This window comes from Pleuronectes platessa, chromosome 10 (assembly GCF_947347685.1).
Source record: "Pleuronectes platessa chromosome 10, fPlePla1.1, whole genome shotgun sequence".
In the NCBI taxonomy this organism is placed as follows: Eukaryota; Metazoa; Chordata; class Actinopteri; order Pleuronectiformes; family Pleuronectidae; genus Pleuronectes; species Pleuronectes platessa.
The window spans coordinates 13,383,299-13,399,394 of record NC_070635.1 but is presented as its reverse complement, the minus strand read 5'-3'; the positions used below and the strand labels follow the sequence as shown (position 1 = coordinate 13,399,394).

Below are 16,096 nucleotides of genomic sequence, written 5' to 3'. Positions count from 1 at the left end.
TTAAATATGTTTTTCTAATGTTTGATACAGATCTATATTGCAGACTGCATTGTAATAATGTAATAATTATATTTTAAGGGTTTCTACGTTTTTTTTAAATGTATTACATTATTATGTAATCTGCTTTTAAATATATAATAAACAAATAAGTTGTGTGTGTTTATATATATATAAATATAAATATATGTATATGTATATGTATGTGTATATATATATATGTGGAAATATTAAGGACTTTATTTCTTTGTTGTCATTTTTTTCAGTCGAGTGGGATTCCCGAGGTCTTTTTCCGGATATGACGTACTTTTATTGTTCCAGGAAGTGGACCGGGGAATTCACTGAACTGCGTCAACAATTGTTTTCATGATATACTCGGATTTCAGCGTCTGTTCAACATGTCAACGAGGTACGTTTACGTTTAGTTGTATAACTATTACCGTTCAAATCGTTTGTCAAGAGTTTTCATAAGATACATCGACTGATCGTCTGCGTCGCTAACTGCACGCGTTAGCTAACCTTGTCCTCCACTTTAAAGCTCTGCCGTGCTGCTCTGTTTTCCTTGAGGGCGTTGGAACACTATCAACTATAATTACTGCATTGTTTACTGTGTAAAGTGAATATTTAACTCGGGACACATATCTTCTGAGCACGTATATCCGTGCCCTGGTTTTAACCCGTGTTGTTGTCCTGTAAAGTATGGGGCTAACGCTAGCTAGTTAGCAGTGATAACTGTTATCGCATTAGGCCTCGTCGCGTAGTTGGCAGTCGTCGGTTTTAGCCACCAACACAGTGGACCTTAGTCAACAGACAATTCCGGTTGATAACGTCTGTGTCCACTCTATTCGACAATATTGTTGGGAGTTCTCGGTCCTCATCAGAGGAAATGCTTAGGCTGTCCCGGGCCCAATTACGTAGCTCAAAATTACATCAGCTGAGGCCCAATGGGAAAATCCAACCTGATGTAGAACTCATTAGTCACATGGCCTGGTAGTGTCAGGTTTAAATACATTTTATAAAGAAAATAGGTTTCTTCTGCTGTCCTTTTAAATAAATATATTAACAGTGGCCCTGGGCCAGTAAAGATTCCAGACAGGGAAAGTTGATGGACCTGTCCTGGTCTCTCCGCTACGGTGACTGTTACTGTGGGTGTTATCCCATTGTTTTAGAATAGAGGACAAGATGGTGAACATCCGATGTACGTCTGAAGTTCTTCTGCACAATTTAAGATAGAGTTACTTAGTCTGCTGGTATGAGCTATGTGCTTTTTTTAGACTGCATTGTGTCTGTTACTTTAAAGGTCCAGAATGTATGATTTCTGTCTATGGACATAATATAAGAAATTATGCTGTCAGTCGTCTATAATTATCCAAAACTAATTACCAGTGAGTGTTAATTAGCTCTCTATATATGCAATGGGTGCAGGTCTTCTTCCAAATGGTCCACCTTTTTGCACCACCATGTTTCCATAGTGACCCTTAATAAACAAACCAGACACTGGCTCCGGAGAGTTTGTTTTTATTGGAAGAGGAGGGTTCTACACTTGGCTGCTTCAATTTAAAACTATGAAAATACTGATACGATCATGAAGTCACCTTTTCTCTCTGTGGCCATTGTTTCTGTGTGGTGCTCTGTGCAGCACTAGCTTGTGCCAATATTTACTGTAGCTAAGTTTTTATCAGTCTGCCAGTTCGTAAGCCCACATCTCCCAATTACAAAATAAGTCATGATGTTTTGTAAAGTCAACCTTTATTCAAACAACATGGACCACAGTCTGGACAAGCCACGTCACCTCCATGGGTTGTGACTGGATTCTGGTGACGATGCTATGAGCTAGGTCCTAAACACTCAGTGCCTGAAAGGGTGTGTTTGATCTATTGTTCCCATTCTTGCCAAATTTGTGGACTGCCTCACTATTAAGATGTCATCTTGCAAAGACGGACACTTACAATAACTACAGTGATGAAGAGGATTATAATAATAACCATAATAATAATATTATAATTGCCTGATTCATACAATTTACAGTACTCTTTAATTATATCACTATTAACCTAATGTTTTATAGTGTAAGGTAATGATTACAATGAATTTTACCCTAAGTGTTACGATATATGATTCTTATAGTTGTGAAATATTGGAAAAGGTTTTTTTTATTTCTTGGCTGCAGGGCAAGTGAAAATATACATGGGGCCAGCAAAATTCAGATCCATCAGCCAAGTGGGTCAATGGGGAACATTTTAGGTTGGACACTGCCTGAATATGAAGTGGTCAAACGAGCTGCCAAAGTGCATACTAGGTTAAAACTACATAAGATCCTAGGAATATAGTTATCACTGATCCAAATAAGAAGCTATGTCACACATAATAATAGTCATAATGTCTCATTGAACAAATGTAATACAAGTGTAAATGCAAATATTATGTCAGTGAGTCCACTTACAACAACTACGTAAGCAGAAATTATACTCCCACAGGACTGTTCTGAGAAAGCAGCGGGTAGGTAGTAGCCACTAGCTCAGAAATACACAAAGCTATCCTCTACCCTGAGACACATAATACATGGTGTAAATGTCATCAGACCAAAATAGATAAGATATACGACCTGGATATAAAACGCATGTCGGTGCCAGGTGTATAAAGCTGTGAATAAATATCAGTTTTACTTTCTAATCCTAGTAAAACAAAAGTAATCAGAGAGATAAAATACATGACTTCTGCTTTATTAGTGAAATTGGTACATAGTGTCTACACAGCCAAGGACAGGTTATTTCTTGGTCTTCAGACTTTGTTAAATAAATATCGGACCGATTATATGACCACTGAAAGTTGTGGTTGGCATAAGACAGGCACTAATAGTGTATATTGTTTCAGATGAATTCATGTTGTAGATATGGTGTTACTAATCCTGTGCCTTTATTGTCCATCACGTGTTGGAGATATAAGTTAGTGATTCGTTTTATGAGCTGTGATGTCTTGGACCATGCCTGTGTCTTCTTCTGATAAATAAACACTTTGCCGGTCATTTGAGAAAAGTTTTCTGGTCACAAACTTGGACTTTATTTTTTCCAAAATTGCGACACACTCGTAAGACACGTCCACTGATCTTGATGTGATAACTGGGAAATGAACATGTGACCTTAAGAAAAAAAAACTCAACACTATTTCTGCTATCAAATTGTACCACCTGTGATCTTACATTAGCAGACATCTTTCCACTGTACATGTTATATAATTCAACAATTTTAATAGATTTTAAATGGTCAGTCTAGCAAAAAGAGGATGTGTTCTTATGAAAACAACCACAACAACATATGATTCAAATTGCTTTCACTATAAAGTAGACAACTGACCGTATAGATGACATATTTTTATAATGCAGTAATTATAGGAATGTCAGAATTAATTAAACTTCCTTGAATAACCAGTTTCTCTTGGAGTGCTATTTTATTGCTTTCTCAGGTTATTGTTTTTTCTAATGATATATTTTGTTTCCTGTCTATTTCTGTGCAGCCACTACTGAGTGATTTATGGAACTGTTCCTGGACGGAACTTTATTAAGCAACAACATGGACACGTCAAACTTTGCCCACGTCATCTTCCAGAATGTGGGGAAGAGTTACCTGCCCCATGCTGCACTGGAGTGTCACTATACCCTGACACAGTTCATCAGACCACATCCAAAGGACTGGGTTGGCATATTCAAGGTGACTCTTTTCAAAAGTATAACCAAACTAAATAAATGTTAATGTGGAGCCAGGAGATCTTTACTATCTTAGTGACTTAACAGTGCCATGATTTTATAAAAGTTTGGACAAAGTTATGAAATCGTGAGTGAAACATTGTCATGTTTTCCTGAAAAATGTACTTGGCAGAGTCAATGGAGCATTTCGACCCCCACCACACACTTGAATGGCCCACATGGATCTTGTTATGGGAGCACTTTAAACCAAATACAGTGGCAGTCATTTATTTTAGCCTCATCTGTAGTGAATCTTGGATTTACGAAGAAACGTGTTGCTCCTAGTCTATTTAGACCAACGAGACCAGAAATGTGATGAAAACTGGGATAAAATCACTCTAGATCAAAAAAGTGTTTGTTGTGGCTGCAATGGTTCCTGTTTACTCACATGCTGGAAGTCAGAAATACCCTGTGATCATGCACTTATGGTAACTTACAGTAATACATTTGAGTCAGCCATGAGGAATTGACCGTTTCCACATCTCTACGTCAGAGATTTAAGTTGTTAATGTCCTTGTATAAGTTATGAAAACTTTGCACTGACTGAGTCTGAATATTCAGATATATTGTAGATTTTAGAGGTGCATACATTTACAGTTTTTTTTGCCAAGCTTAAATAAATAAAGTCATGTCAGGCTAATGTCTGGAGGCTGTTTAAATCCTGAAGTGAGCGCTCTGTTATGGCTGGATGCCACATCACATTGTGTTCAGCCTCAAGGTAGGCAGCAACTAGCAGTGCAGATCCTACTGAATTCTTCAACCTCTAAAACACAGAGCTGAGCTGGAAGAGGCCTGAGTGCAGGGTCGTAAATCCTGTGAATGTTCCTGGCAGCGCTGACAGATGAAACATTCCCTGCCAAGTTCTTGTGTTTGCATGCACAGAGATACCTGAATATGCTGAGCACCGGCGTCAGTTCCTTTATGCACATTTAGTCGCTATTGGTTCACAGTCTATGGAGCAGTTTCTGCTTTAGATAATTGCCTTTGTCAAAGAAAATATCCGTTTGAAGAGTATGACTACTTGGAAAATTAATTACTTTCAGATTCTCGCTTTTTCCCACGTCAGCCTAAAACTATTTACAAAGGCGTGAATGACACACTCTAACTTGGCAAGTCAATCACAACAATAGTGATAAATGGATGGGAGGCAGGTTTTTATTAGCTCATGGACTGCCTTTGGCCCCTTGCTGCTGGAACTGTCACCATGCACCCTGATGAGAGCTGCTCTTAGCTTCAAAGAGGAAAGTTGTTGGAAGACGTTGCCACAGAGACCTAGGACAAACCGTGAACCGCTTTATAATTAACCTTTCTCCGAGCTCAGCCATTCTGTGTGATTCACGGGCAACTTGCCTCCTGAATTTACACAGTCTGACTGACGAGCCATTACCTCCTGCAGCAACATGGCCACCAGCTCCTGTTAGTGTTTATGCAGGAGTGTGACATTGCAGGAATGATGGCGAATTGTTTTGTTGAGATCAAGATGCATTTTGCTTTGCTCGGCCTATCATTTTGTAACTGGTTGTATGTTTGTGGAGATTGTAGGGTTGGAGGTGTTGTTGTTTGAGGCCGTTGTTTTTTTTCCCTCTACCCCACTTTCATCCTATACTCCCATTTGTACACATTGCAGACCAGGCTGAGGTAAGGCTGAGGTAAGTGAAAGAGTTCCTCTCAGAGCTTTCACCCACCACCATCTCTGCAGCTCTAATGAGTGGACTGGTGAACACTGGCCCTCAGTAATGACACTCACTAACTAGGTGCATGTTTTAATAGCTTCCTGTTCTTTACGGCTGGAGGCTGGAAAAGCACCGGTAACAATTGGGGGTTTCGTAGCACCAGGGCCTTCTATCTCTGGCTCTGATGAACACTTGCGATATTGTAGCTGCAGGCTGTTTGTACACAGGTGAGAGAATAAACTGGCCGGATTTCTTTCGCCAAAGAAAAAAAATCCCGCTTACATCAAAAGCAACATCTGTCGCAGCAGTATCAATTTAAACATGATCTGTTGGCATGAATATTTAAATTATAATTCCGGTAAAACTTTGATAGTCACATCACACAACTTTAATCTATGTTTTGTGGTGCAGGCTGTGGTAATGGGGTAGTTTGGTCGGGCTTGTGTGTGTGTGTGTGTGTGTGTGTGTGTGTGTGTGTGTGTGTGTGTGTGTGTGTGTGTGTGTGTGTGTGTGTGTGTGTGTGTGTGTGTGTGTGTGTGTGTGTGTGTGTGTGTGTGTGTGTGTGTGTGTGTGTGTGTGTGTGTGTGTGTGTGTGTGCACTGAAAGCCAGCCCACTCAATGTGACTCTGATTTTCTTTGACAGTTTTATGGCACCGGGTTGAAGTTATGGATGTATATTCTGGACTCCCTCCTCATCAGCCATCAGTTAACAACACATAAAATACATATAATTACATTTTGGTTTCAATTTTCAAGTTGCCTATGTATAAAATTTTCACCTATTTCCCTCTTTCCGGTTAGAAGTGAGTTGTTGCTACATTTCGGCAGGGAGGCTTGTTCATGACAAGGGCTGGATGGTGGCACATGGTGACCAGGAGTCGGAGTGGTTCACAGAAATGATCGTTATTCCTCTAAGACATGAAATTGCGTTATCCTAACTTAGATGAAAAACCTCATGATTACTGGAATAAAGCCGTCGGAGATATTTTGGAGGTGGATGTGTATGGAGCCTGTTAATCCTCCATTGTTATTATCATACACTGATGTGGTGAGAACGCCTGGTATAATTGAGTCCCCACTATGTCTCACAGGTCGGTTGGAGCACAGCGAGGGACTATTACACATTCTTGTGGTCCCCTCTTCCTGAGAACTACGTGGAGGGCACCGCAGTCAACAGAACAGTGGTCTTTCAGGGTAAGGCAATGCCAAAGTTTTATATAAGTTTGACACCTTTAAAAAAACACATATCAGAGGGCTGTTCAGGGGATTGTTAAACCTTTTAATACAAAATTAGGGAATGGAGTTAAATGAGAAACTTAACCCACAAATCTCTGTTCTGTTGTGAAAGACAGTTTAGTTAGGTGTTGTTGAAACTTTTATACCGTTTTTTATTAAGCAATTGAAACTGTCACAAATGCGGGAAAGACATGTCTCGCTTTTAAGATTCACACCCACAACATCACTCGTGTAGTTTTTTCTTCCAGACCTCTGAACAACTACGGCAATACAGTGTCTGCACTTTGTACCATTTCAGCTCCACTTATTATGTTGAAGTTATATAGGCATTTTGTGGTAACTGTGAAGTTTCAATGAAATTTAGGACGGAGATGCATTTAGAGTTGTTCACAAGCATCTTTTTCTTGCCCGCACACTGAGTTCACTGGCTGTCATTTGCCCCTAGGATATTATGTGCCAAATGATGACAGTGAGTTCTACCAGTTCTGCTACGTGACCTACAAAGGTGAGATCCGTGGAGCCAGCACGCCATTCCTGTTTCGGGCCAGCAGCCCCATAGACGACGAACTGCTGACAGAGGAGGATGATTGCAACTCTGACATCCTGGTGGTCACCACCAAAGCTGGCTTCCTCGAGGTAGCATGTTCCTCAGCACAGCAGCTTAATACATCCTTGTTTACAAGTGTTTGTTGGCTGAAAGTGAAGTACTGCGTTATTGTGTAAATGGTGCTTGAACCTTGAAATATTTATCTTTCTGTGCAGAAAAAGGTGGAAGAAGCCCAGAGGGAGAAAGAGGAGCTGGTCAAAAATATAGCCCTACTGCAGCATGAGAAGGAGCAGCTGGAGGCTGAGAAGGAGAGTCTGCAACTAGAGTTTGAGCAGGAGAGAGATACGTGTGTCCAGCTGAGAAGAGAGAACCAAGTAAGCAAAGAGATCCTGCAGTAAGGAGGAAAAAGGTCATGTTTGTTGTTATGTAAATATTGCTGAACTGGAAAATGAAACCAAATGCCTAGTTCCTTTTGTTCATTTAATGAATTTTTACTTTAATTTAGCTGCAGATGCTAAAATAATGAATTCATATGATTGATGCTCATCTCCTCTTTTTGTTATTTTGAGTTCAGCTTTATATTTGGCCAAGTAGTCTTTTAGCACCCCCTAGCGAAAGACTGCAAAATATGCAGAGCTCTTCAAACTCCTGATCCACTAAAGGCATAAATCACACTCTTGACAGATATGAATGTCTGTATTATCAAAGCTGTAATTCAGCTTTTTATTGCACAACATTAAGTTTTAAAAGCAGTGTCAGTAGTAATTCATATTGCTGTCTTCACGGTTTGAAACGCCTCACCGATGAAAACATGATTACGGAATTTGTGGCTGTTAATTTTATTACTATACTTTTATATGATATTTTTATGTGCTGTGAATATGAAGATTCCAAAATCCAACTTATAAACCAAGTGTTAAAATATAATTTCCTATTTGCTTTTTTGATGTCATCTTTTAATATTGAAAACGCCACGTTGACGCATAATGTTTATTTAGATTTAGATTCAACTTTCAAAGACAATAAACTTTTATGATTCACGCAAATTTTCCACACGCTTAGAGTCAATGATAGAGATAGAAGGTGATATACTAGGACTATATACAAGCACTATTGTGTCACGTTAGTTTTTAACCTAGATTTAATTAGCTCTTCAAATGGAGTAGATTTATTTCCTCTATGAATGAGAGTGATTATACTCCTCATAAGATCATGTCGATTACCAAACCTCTGTATTTTATTTGGCCCCACTTATTTAGACTTTTATTCAATTTTTTTCCAACATTATATTTTATCGTCTCATAGGAGGTGCAGAATTCTTCCCAGGCCCTGCAAGAGGAGAAAGAGGAGGTCAAGAGGAGACTGGAGGAAGCCACAGCCAAAGTCATCCAGCTGGAGGAGGATCTGATTGGAGTCACTCAGAAGGGCCTACAAAAGGAAACTGAGCTGGACAGGTGAGTTCAGGGCGGATGTCACACATTCACTGATTTACTGGTTTTGTTATCTGTTCATGTACATATAATAATATGAACCCTGATTGATCAGCCAACTGGTATGAACGTATAGATTTTGATGTGTGATACAATTGGTGACTAACACTATTTAACCCTTTCTTAGTCTCAAAGACAGAGTGAAGAAACTTACAGCAGAGAAGGAGGCACTTGATTCTCATCTCAAGAATGAGAAAGATGAGAAGGAACTCTACAAGGTAAAGTACTACTAGTAGTAATTTACTAAATTGTGTCATCACATAAACATTAATGTATTTAGTTTATAATATTGATCTTTTATGGCTAAAGACATGAGAATATTAACAGAGATTTCATGCTGCTTGCTATTTATTTCCTATTTATGTGTATATTTATATGTCTTCACTTGCTGTTGTGTTGTGTTGTGTTAACTGTACTTGACCACTATGGAAAATAGTTATCTATGTATTTTTCTCATCAACTATATTCAACCAATCAATCAGTGTAGGATCCTTTGGTCACAGTGGAGGTTTTCAAGATTTAACTTTTTCCTGTGTTTTCTATGTAGCTACATACAAAAAGAGCAATTCAAGATTCATTAAATTGTTTGTTTATTTATATATTAATCCCCATAATATGTCTAAAATTACTTAAATTAAAAAATTTTAATAGGAAAAAAAATTACGAACTAAACAAATGGGGAACAGCACACTTCGTAGTTTTAGTTGAAAGTGCAACATAGTGTTTTAAAAGGGAAACACGTTCCATTAACGTGTAATACAGTTTATGTGGGTGTAATTGTCAGTTGTTAAAGCGGATGTGGGTAGAATCTGTTGAACATTGTGCTGGCTTCAGCTGAAAAGCTGATTTACCTCTTCACTGGAAAACTGATTGTGAATTGGGGGAGGGGGGTCATCATTGTTGCTAGAGGCTGACAGTAAATCAGGGAGGAGATTCTGTCTTTGTTGTGACTGTTCAGTTACCGAATCAGGATATGAGACCATTAGTTCCGATGCATTCGGTGGTGCCCCCTGTAGAAGGTGCTAACAGCTGGGATGGGGAGACTTGCCCTTTTTCAGTTTCTGGAGGGAGCTGCTGTTGAGCTTTATTTAAAATAGTTGCGGTCAGCTCATCCTCCAGGTGCGCTCTCAGAAGCTGGAGGTTGCTGACCCTCTACACAGCAGTGCCATCGTAGTGAGCGGTATATGATGGTGCACAGCGACCCTCCTGAAATCAACCAGTCACCATCTCTTTTGTTTAGATGAGGAATGCGCTCTACTGAATAGTTTTTTCATATTGGAGACCTGAAAATTAGAGGTCCAGTTCATCGACACTTCCGGTTTCGTTCCAGTTTTTTCCACATTTCCCGGGTGAGAAAACTTTGGCTTTTCCTCCCCAATCATTTAGGCTAAGCAGGGCATGCGTTTTTCTGTTCTTTTTCGGGTCCATCTGGTGTTTCTACCTCTTTGTTGTGGTGGGCACCACACAGGAACTGGGAGTGCCACACACTGCACTGTTGCCACGTAAATGGAGCTAAAAACCCATTCCTAATTTTACTTGCACCATCACACTGGGGTCGTTGCACAAGGAAAACTTTATAGGCCTATTTCAATCTCTGTTTTGTAATTGAGGTCATGCAACATTTGTTTTAACAGTCATTTGCTCTTCGGTACATGATTGTGATTAGTGTTGCATAAATGAGGCAAAAGGCAACAACTTAATACGTTATAACTTCTCATGTTTTATAACTGTGTGTGTGTGTGTTGTGTGTATTGTGTGTGTGTTTGCATCTGTGTGTGTGCACACCAGATTCACCTGAAAAACCGGGAGCTGGAGAACACTAAGCTGAGTGCAGAGCTACAAATGCTGAAGTCTGTGGACGTAAACAAGGAAAACACCATTGCCCAGTTTAAAGATGAGGTGGGACGTCTGCAGACGTGCCTCACTGAGAAGGAGAAGCAGTACAGAGAGATCCTGGCCAAAGTGTCTCCCCTGGTACAAAGAATTTTGTTTTTAAAGTAAACAAAAAGTCACAGCACCTTGGTAGATTTGTCATAAGACACATTTAACTCCACACATTCTTCCGTCATGTGATAATTTAAAGATAAAAGAAAATTGTGAAAATAAGAAAGGTTAATCTAAAATATGTCTGTGTTTGGCAGGGAGATATGAAGGCCCTGAAGGAGCAGCTGAGGCAGAAGGAAGAACAGATCCAGGCCAACCAGCAGCAGTCCTCGCTGTTATCCGCTGAGTTGCGGGATGCCTCTCGGACTCGGGACCGCACCATGTCTGAGCTCTACCACATGAAGCTGGAGGCCGATGCCCTTCGCCAGGCCAAGACTGAAGCTCAGGCCCAGTGTGTCCTCCTGGAGCGCCTGGTGGACCAGATGAAGACAGAGGCCAAGCAGGAAGCAGTAAGGATGACGGCCAGTCTGCATGTCAGGCTTGGTTGATTGAGTTAGCTTATGTGCTTTTTTGGGATATCTAGTTGTAATGAGCAAAGGTATAAAAATTATTTTGACAACATTTAAAGAAAACATTTGACTCTGATGTTTGAAAAACATTTCCAAAAGTACTATCAAATCATTTAAGATAATAGAAACTAATATATGATGTTTAATTAGATGTAAAATATATATCAAAGTTATCTTTCTCATTGTTTGACTGCAAAATAACTATATAAAAGAGTGTATGGTGTATTTTGGTGTATGAGTAAGTTATGGGAATATAAACAAAATGACAGAAAAGGGAAAATCCACAGGGGATTTTACAGCTTCTGTTCTTAGAAGTTGTGACCTGACCAACATCCTCCCCTGATCAGTTCAGTTTCTATCTACGACCGCAGCTTCTTTCCCTGTGTATTTATTTGACTCTTGTACATTTTAATACACGTTAGACAATTAAGACATTGTAGATTATTTGTCATGAAGGGTTAATAAGGGTTCCCTTTATATACTGTATCTCTACATCTTCGTGCAGCTGTTCGATCCCTGTGTTTTGAAATCTCTAATGTGACCTGTTGTGATGTTTTTCGTCACAAGGCCGAAGACGAGGCCGCCGCAGACCCAGCTGTTTTGGCGGAGCTGCAGAGAGAGGTGGAGGACCTGAAGATGCGGCTGCACATGGCTGCTGAACACTACAAGGAGAAATACAAGGAATGTCAGAGAATGCAAAAACAAGTGCTCAAGCTCTCTGAACCGCAAGGGGTAGGTCCCACCAGATACCGGACGACAAACTGTATGCATGCCCCTGGGAGCATGCCTCAGATTCCTGCAGCTCTATGCCTGCCTGTCACACTAAATATACTAAAGGGTTTCAAAAGTTTCTTTGTCCACTCCTGTGTTTGTTTTGCTGATTTCTCACCAAAAACACCTGGAGCTTGACCGACCCATCTCTATCACGATTCAGTGTGTTTTAGTAGTGCACGTTGTAATTTCACCTTTTAATGTTGATACACAATCTTCAGGCAAGACACAAACATTTATTTAAAATGCTGTAATTTAAATTTTTGCCTACTTAATATTGTTTTGCCGTCTTCAGGTCTGTGTGTGCTTGTGCTAATGAGCCATTTCTATTTCTCCCTTTTGTTTGTAGGATGTGAAGAGATGCTCAGCACAGGAAGTCACAGCAATCCCTTTGTCAGTGAGTCCAGACACATCAGTGCCAGGTAATTCCATTTTTTATCGAACCGTGCTAACCTGTAAGCCAAAACTCTTATATAAGTTTATCAGCAGTGTCATTTCGTAGGTGACGGCCTGAATGACCTATTTCATATTAGAAATCAGTCAATAGTTGTCTGACTTGTCCTCCCAGGGAGTCCAGGCTCTGCTGATCCTATGCTGGAAGCCATCATCCAGGAGAAGCTCAAAGGCTTCAGCAGGGAGGCGTCCGACAGAAATGACAAGTACAGAAAATGCAAGCAGCTGCTGATGGTAAGAAAACACATTTTTCTATCTTGTTACTTTCACATATATCAGCATTAGACCATGTAACCGTGTTGTGAAGGGCTTGTGTCGTACAAAGGTATGAAACAGTGTGATTGCTCTTCAGGAGGAGAAGGACCGTAGCTGCATGTTTGCTGATGAGCTGGCCAAAATGGAGGTGAAATTCAAGGAGCAGCTGAAGACCAATGAAAACCTGAAGCTGCAGCTGGCGGCAGAGGAAGATCGCTACAAGGTTGGTGAAGCCGGAGGATGGCCGCCGGTGACGCTGTGCTGTTGTTGAAGCAGGACCGTTTCTGGACTTGTGTGTTTCTACCTCTGTGTACTGCTGGTGAAGCTCAGGGACTAAGCTTTGATGCTATCTCTTCCCCTGAACACAGTCACTCTGACAGTGTGGTTTATGAGCAGGCCTATCTGTGAGACCACGTTTTACTGCTGTTTATGTCGGGCTCCGGTGACGAGCGACGCTTGGCTCGGAGGAGTCCTCTCCAGTTGCCTGGCTAATGCTGCGCTTGGATCAGATCTGGGCAGATATTTGCTTAGTGTCTGGGGGGAATTCAAACAGGTTGTTTGTCTTTGAGCAGCTCTGTACATAAATCTGTCCTCAGCAAAGGGAAGCCTTTTATGGCGATGATCAATTAATGTCATGCACTAAGGTCTGTCTGTACTTCAGCGATGCACAATTCAATCAGCATCTTATGTCAAAGTTTGAGAATAAACAATAGCCCCATTTACACAACCAGGAATGTAACACCACTATAGCACCTATAGGTTTTTGTATAAATGGTACGTAGTCACTTCTCTGATTCAAGAATGCTGGCCACGGCAATATGTAAAGAAAGACGGAGTCCTAATGGCCGCGCAGCAGGATCTCTGCCAGAGTCTCTGATTCTGTGTCTCTTGTTTACCTCAGGGCCAGGTTGCCGAGAAGGGACGGGAGCTGAAGGACCTGAAGGAAACCCTCGCACTTGTTGTGAAGGAGAAGGAAAAACTGGAAGGGCTCCTCTATCTTCCCCAACGCAATCGGGTCTGTTTTTAATATGCCTCTAATTGTAGAAGCAAAGTAAATGAGTTCTTATTTTCCATTCCATTACTTTGGCCCACAGCGAGGTCCTCGCTGACCTAAAATATTGCTTGGAGGTAATGCAGCTACAGCTAAGAGGAGCGGAATGACCCAATTTGAGGTTTAGACTGTAAATTAAATTGGCGTCTGCAACTTACATCAATAAAACACAGCGTCCTTTTCCCTTTGAAAGCGAGAAGAGTTTCTTTTTTTTGATGAAGGCACTAATTAAACTGTTTGTGTGTGAGCGCAAGAGAAAAAGCAAGAGCTGCTGTGTGACGACAGCAGTGAGTTATTGCTCAGCCCGACAGACTGGGAGGCATCGAGGGATGAAAACGGATATGTAGCTCCCCAGAGAATATGTTGCCTGTGGTGGCATATATTTATATATATATATACACACACACACACACAAGCTAACATATGTATATCTGTGTTATAAAATTCTGCTGCTCCCTCCCACAGGAGCTCCAGAAGGGCAGCTCCAGCAGGAAGGGAGATCAGGGGGTCAGTGAGAAAACCAGCTTGGAGAGCATCCAGCCCAGCGTGCCTTTATTCCTGCAGCACCCGGTCCCTTACACCCAGGACGCCCCCACCCCCCTGCTGGTCTCCCAGAGCCCCAGCAAGCTGAAGTTTGGGAACCCTTACTCCGCCTCAGACTCAAAAGGTTGGTTCTCCATTCAGCTTCTAGCGTAAACATCAACAATTGCAGAAATGATTGACTTGTATCCACAGCCCCTGAATGTGTCTGAATTCTCCCCCATGCAGATGAGGCGGATGAGGAGTTCTCAGACGACCAGCTGCTGAGGCTGCCCCCGGTGGGCCCGCCCTCCTGGGACAGCAATGTGGTGTGTATCCAACCCACCCGCAACCACAGCCGGCCAGAGGGCCACGAGGAGCCCGAGGAAAAGCAACACAACAACAACAATGTAAGCCTCACTCTCTCATTTGTAGTGTACAGCTAAAGGCTATTCTCAGTATATCAGTGGATTGACTATTTTATGTGTCTTTTCTCAGGGTAACACCAACGAACAGCCCGCTGCAACTGAGCCTCACAGCCCCTTTGTGAGCGACGCACAACCAGCCTTCTGCTTTGATCCCAGGTAACGCAGCCTCACATGCCTGCACTCTCATAAATGTCGTCCACGTTGGCTGCACCCTACAGTTTTCCAAAGCGGCGCATTGTTCCATGTGTCAAGTGTTTGTTCTGCTGCACAGCCGCCTTTTGTTGGCATTAGTGGAGCAGCAGGCCACCCACGTCGCATCACACAGATGCCATTTATTAGCCCGTGCTCCTGGTTTGCCCACATCATCACTCGACTCTGCGTGTTCACCCGAGCTTTCTTCCCTCCTCTCCTTTCTCTCCGCGTGCAGCATGGACATGAAGCGGTGTCCGCTCTGCGAGGTCATCTTCCCGCCCAACTACGACCAGAGCAAGTTCGAGGCGCACGTGGAGAGCCACTGGAAAATCTGCCCGATGTGCAGCGAGCAGTTCCCGCTGGACTGCGACCAGAAGGTGTTTGAGAATCACGTGCTCACCCACTTCGACGGCCACACGCTCACCTTCGACTAGAGAAACGGAAAAAAATCTGCACATTCAGCTCTGCCTACTTCCTGTCAACCACTGAAATAAATCCTTCTGCACTCTTTTCTGCATGTAATGGTGTGAAGATCCAGTCCTTAGGACTGTACTGACTTTTCGCTTTGTTACTTCGATTTAGAAACGATTTGAAGTGATGTGACATTTTAAAATGACATTTTGATTCAGTGTACATTGCAGGGCTACGAAATCTGTTTGCAAATTCGAGCATTTTTTTATGGGTGAAAGATTTCCCCTTCATTTGGATTAGGAGGATAACAAAGGGGAATAAGACTGTTCTGTACGTATATATAAATATATATAGTGACCATAAATTGACTCGGCTGTCACAGACTATAGGATGTTATGAATCAGGGAAAGAGATAAGTGTTTACCAAACTTACATTTAAAAACATCAAACCAAATGCTCCCCCGTTCCCCTTAAACATCCCTGTACAAGTCATCTGCTCAGTCTTTTAGCCTTGGTGCACTATATGCAGTCAGGGAGCGCTCTTCAGTAATTACATCCAGACATGATTATACAGTATATCGTCAGATCATCTATTTTAGAATAATTAAAGCCAATGATATTGTGAAAGCCTTGATTTTGTGTGTATATTGCTTTGTTTTGTTAGGTTTCCTTTAGTTCTGATTTTATTTGTGTCTCAACCTGTAAGAACCTTCATATCATCAGCTGATCAGTGCATGCTGAGCTTCTGTTGAAGTTCCCTCTTTTCTTTCTTCTCTTTTACAGTTAAGTTATTTTATTCATAGTAATGTTTCATTTGTTAAGTGAGTTCCATGTATCTGATATGTACTAATAAAGACTGTTTGAAACGGAGCCGCAGA

The 16,096-nt window shown here is 41.4% G+C and overlaps 1 protein-coding gene across 1 annotated transcript; it reads left to right on the top strand.

The window, feature by feature from the left end:
- The first annotated feature begins 276 nt into the window (after nt 1–276).
- Nucleotides 277–16,088, top strand: tax1bp1b (Tax1 (human T-cell leukemia virus type I) binding protein 1b). Its single transcript, XM_053432531.1, has 18 exons — nt 277–406; nt 3,511–3,704; nt 6,504–6,606; nt 7,094–7,284; nt 7,411–7,569; nt 8,501–8,649; nt 8,813–8,903; nt 10,474–10,659; nt 10,827–11,078; nt 11,706–11,870; nt 12,259–12,331; nt 12,478–12,596; nt 12,715–12,840; nt 13,519–13,632; nt 14,134–14,335; nt 14,437–14,597; nt 14,686–14,771; nt 15,043–16,088. The coding sequence occupies exons 2-18, from the start codon at nt 3,528–3,530 to the stop codon at nt 15,239–15,241; spliced, it is 2,553 nt and encodes an 850-aa protein (XP_053288506.1). The 5' UTR covers nt 277–406; nt 3,511–3,527; the 3' UTR covers nt 15,242–16,088.
- Nucleotides 16,089–16,096: the final 8 nt, after the last annotated feature.

Coding starts and splice junctions, on each gene's coding strand:
- tax1bp1b (XM_053432531.1), top strand. CDS start 3,528: ATGGAACTGTTCCTGGACGGAACTTTATTAAGCAACAACATGGACACG. Junction 6,607..7,093: donor CAGAACAGTGGTCTTTCAGG/GTAAGGCAATGC, acceptor ATTTGCCCCTAG/GATATTATGTGCCAAATGAT. Junction 10,660..10,826: donor TGGCCAAAGTGTCTCCCCTG/GTACAAAGAATT, acceptor TGTGTTTGGCAG/GGAGATATGAAGGCCCTGAA.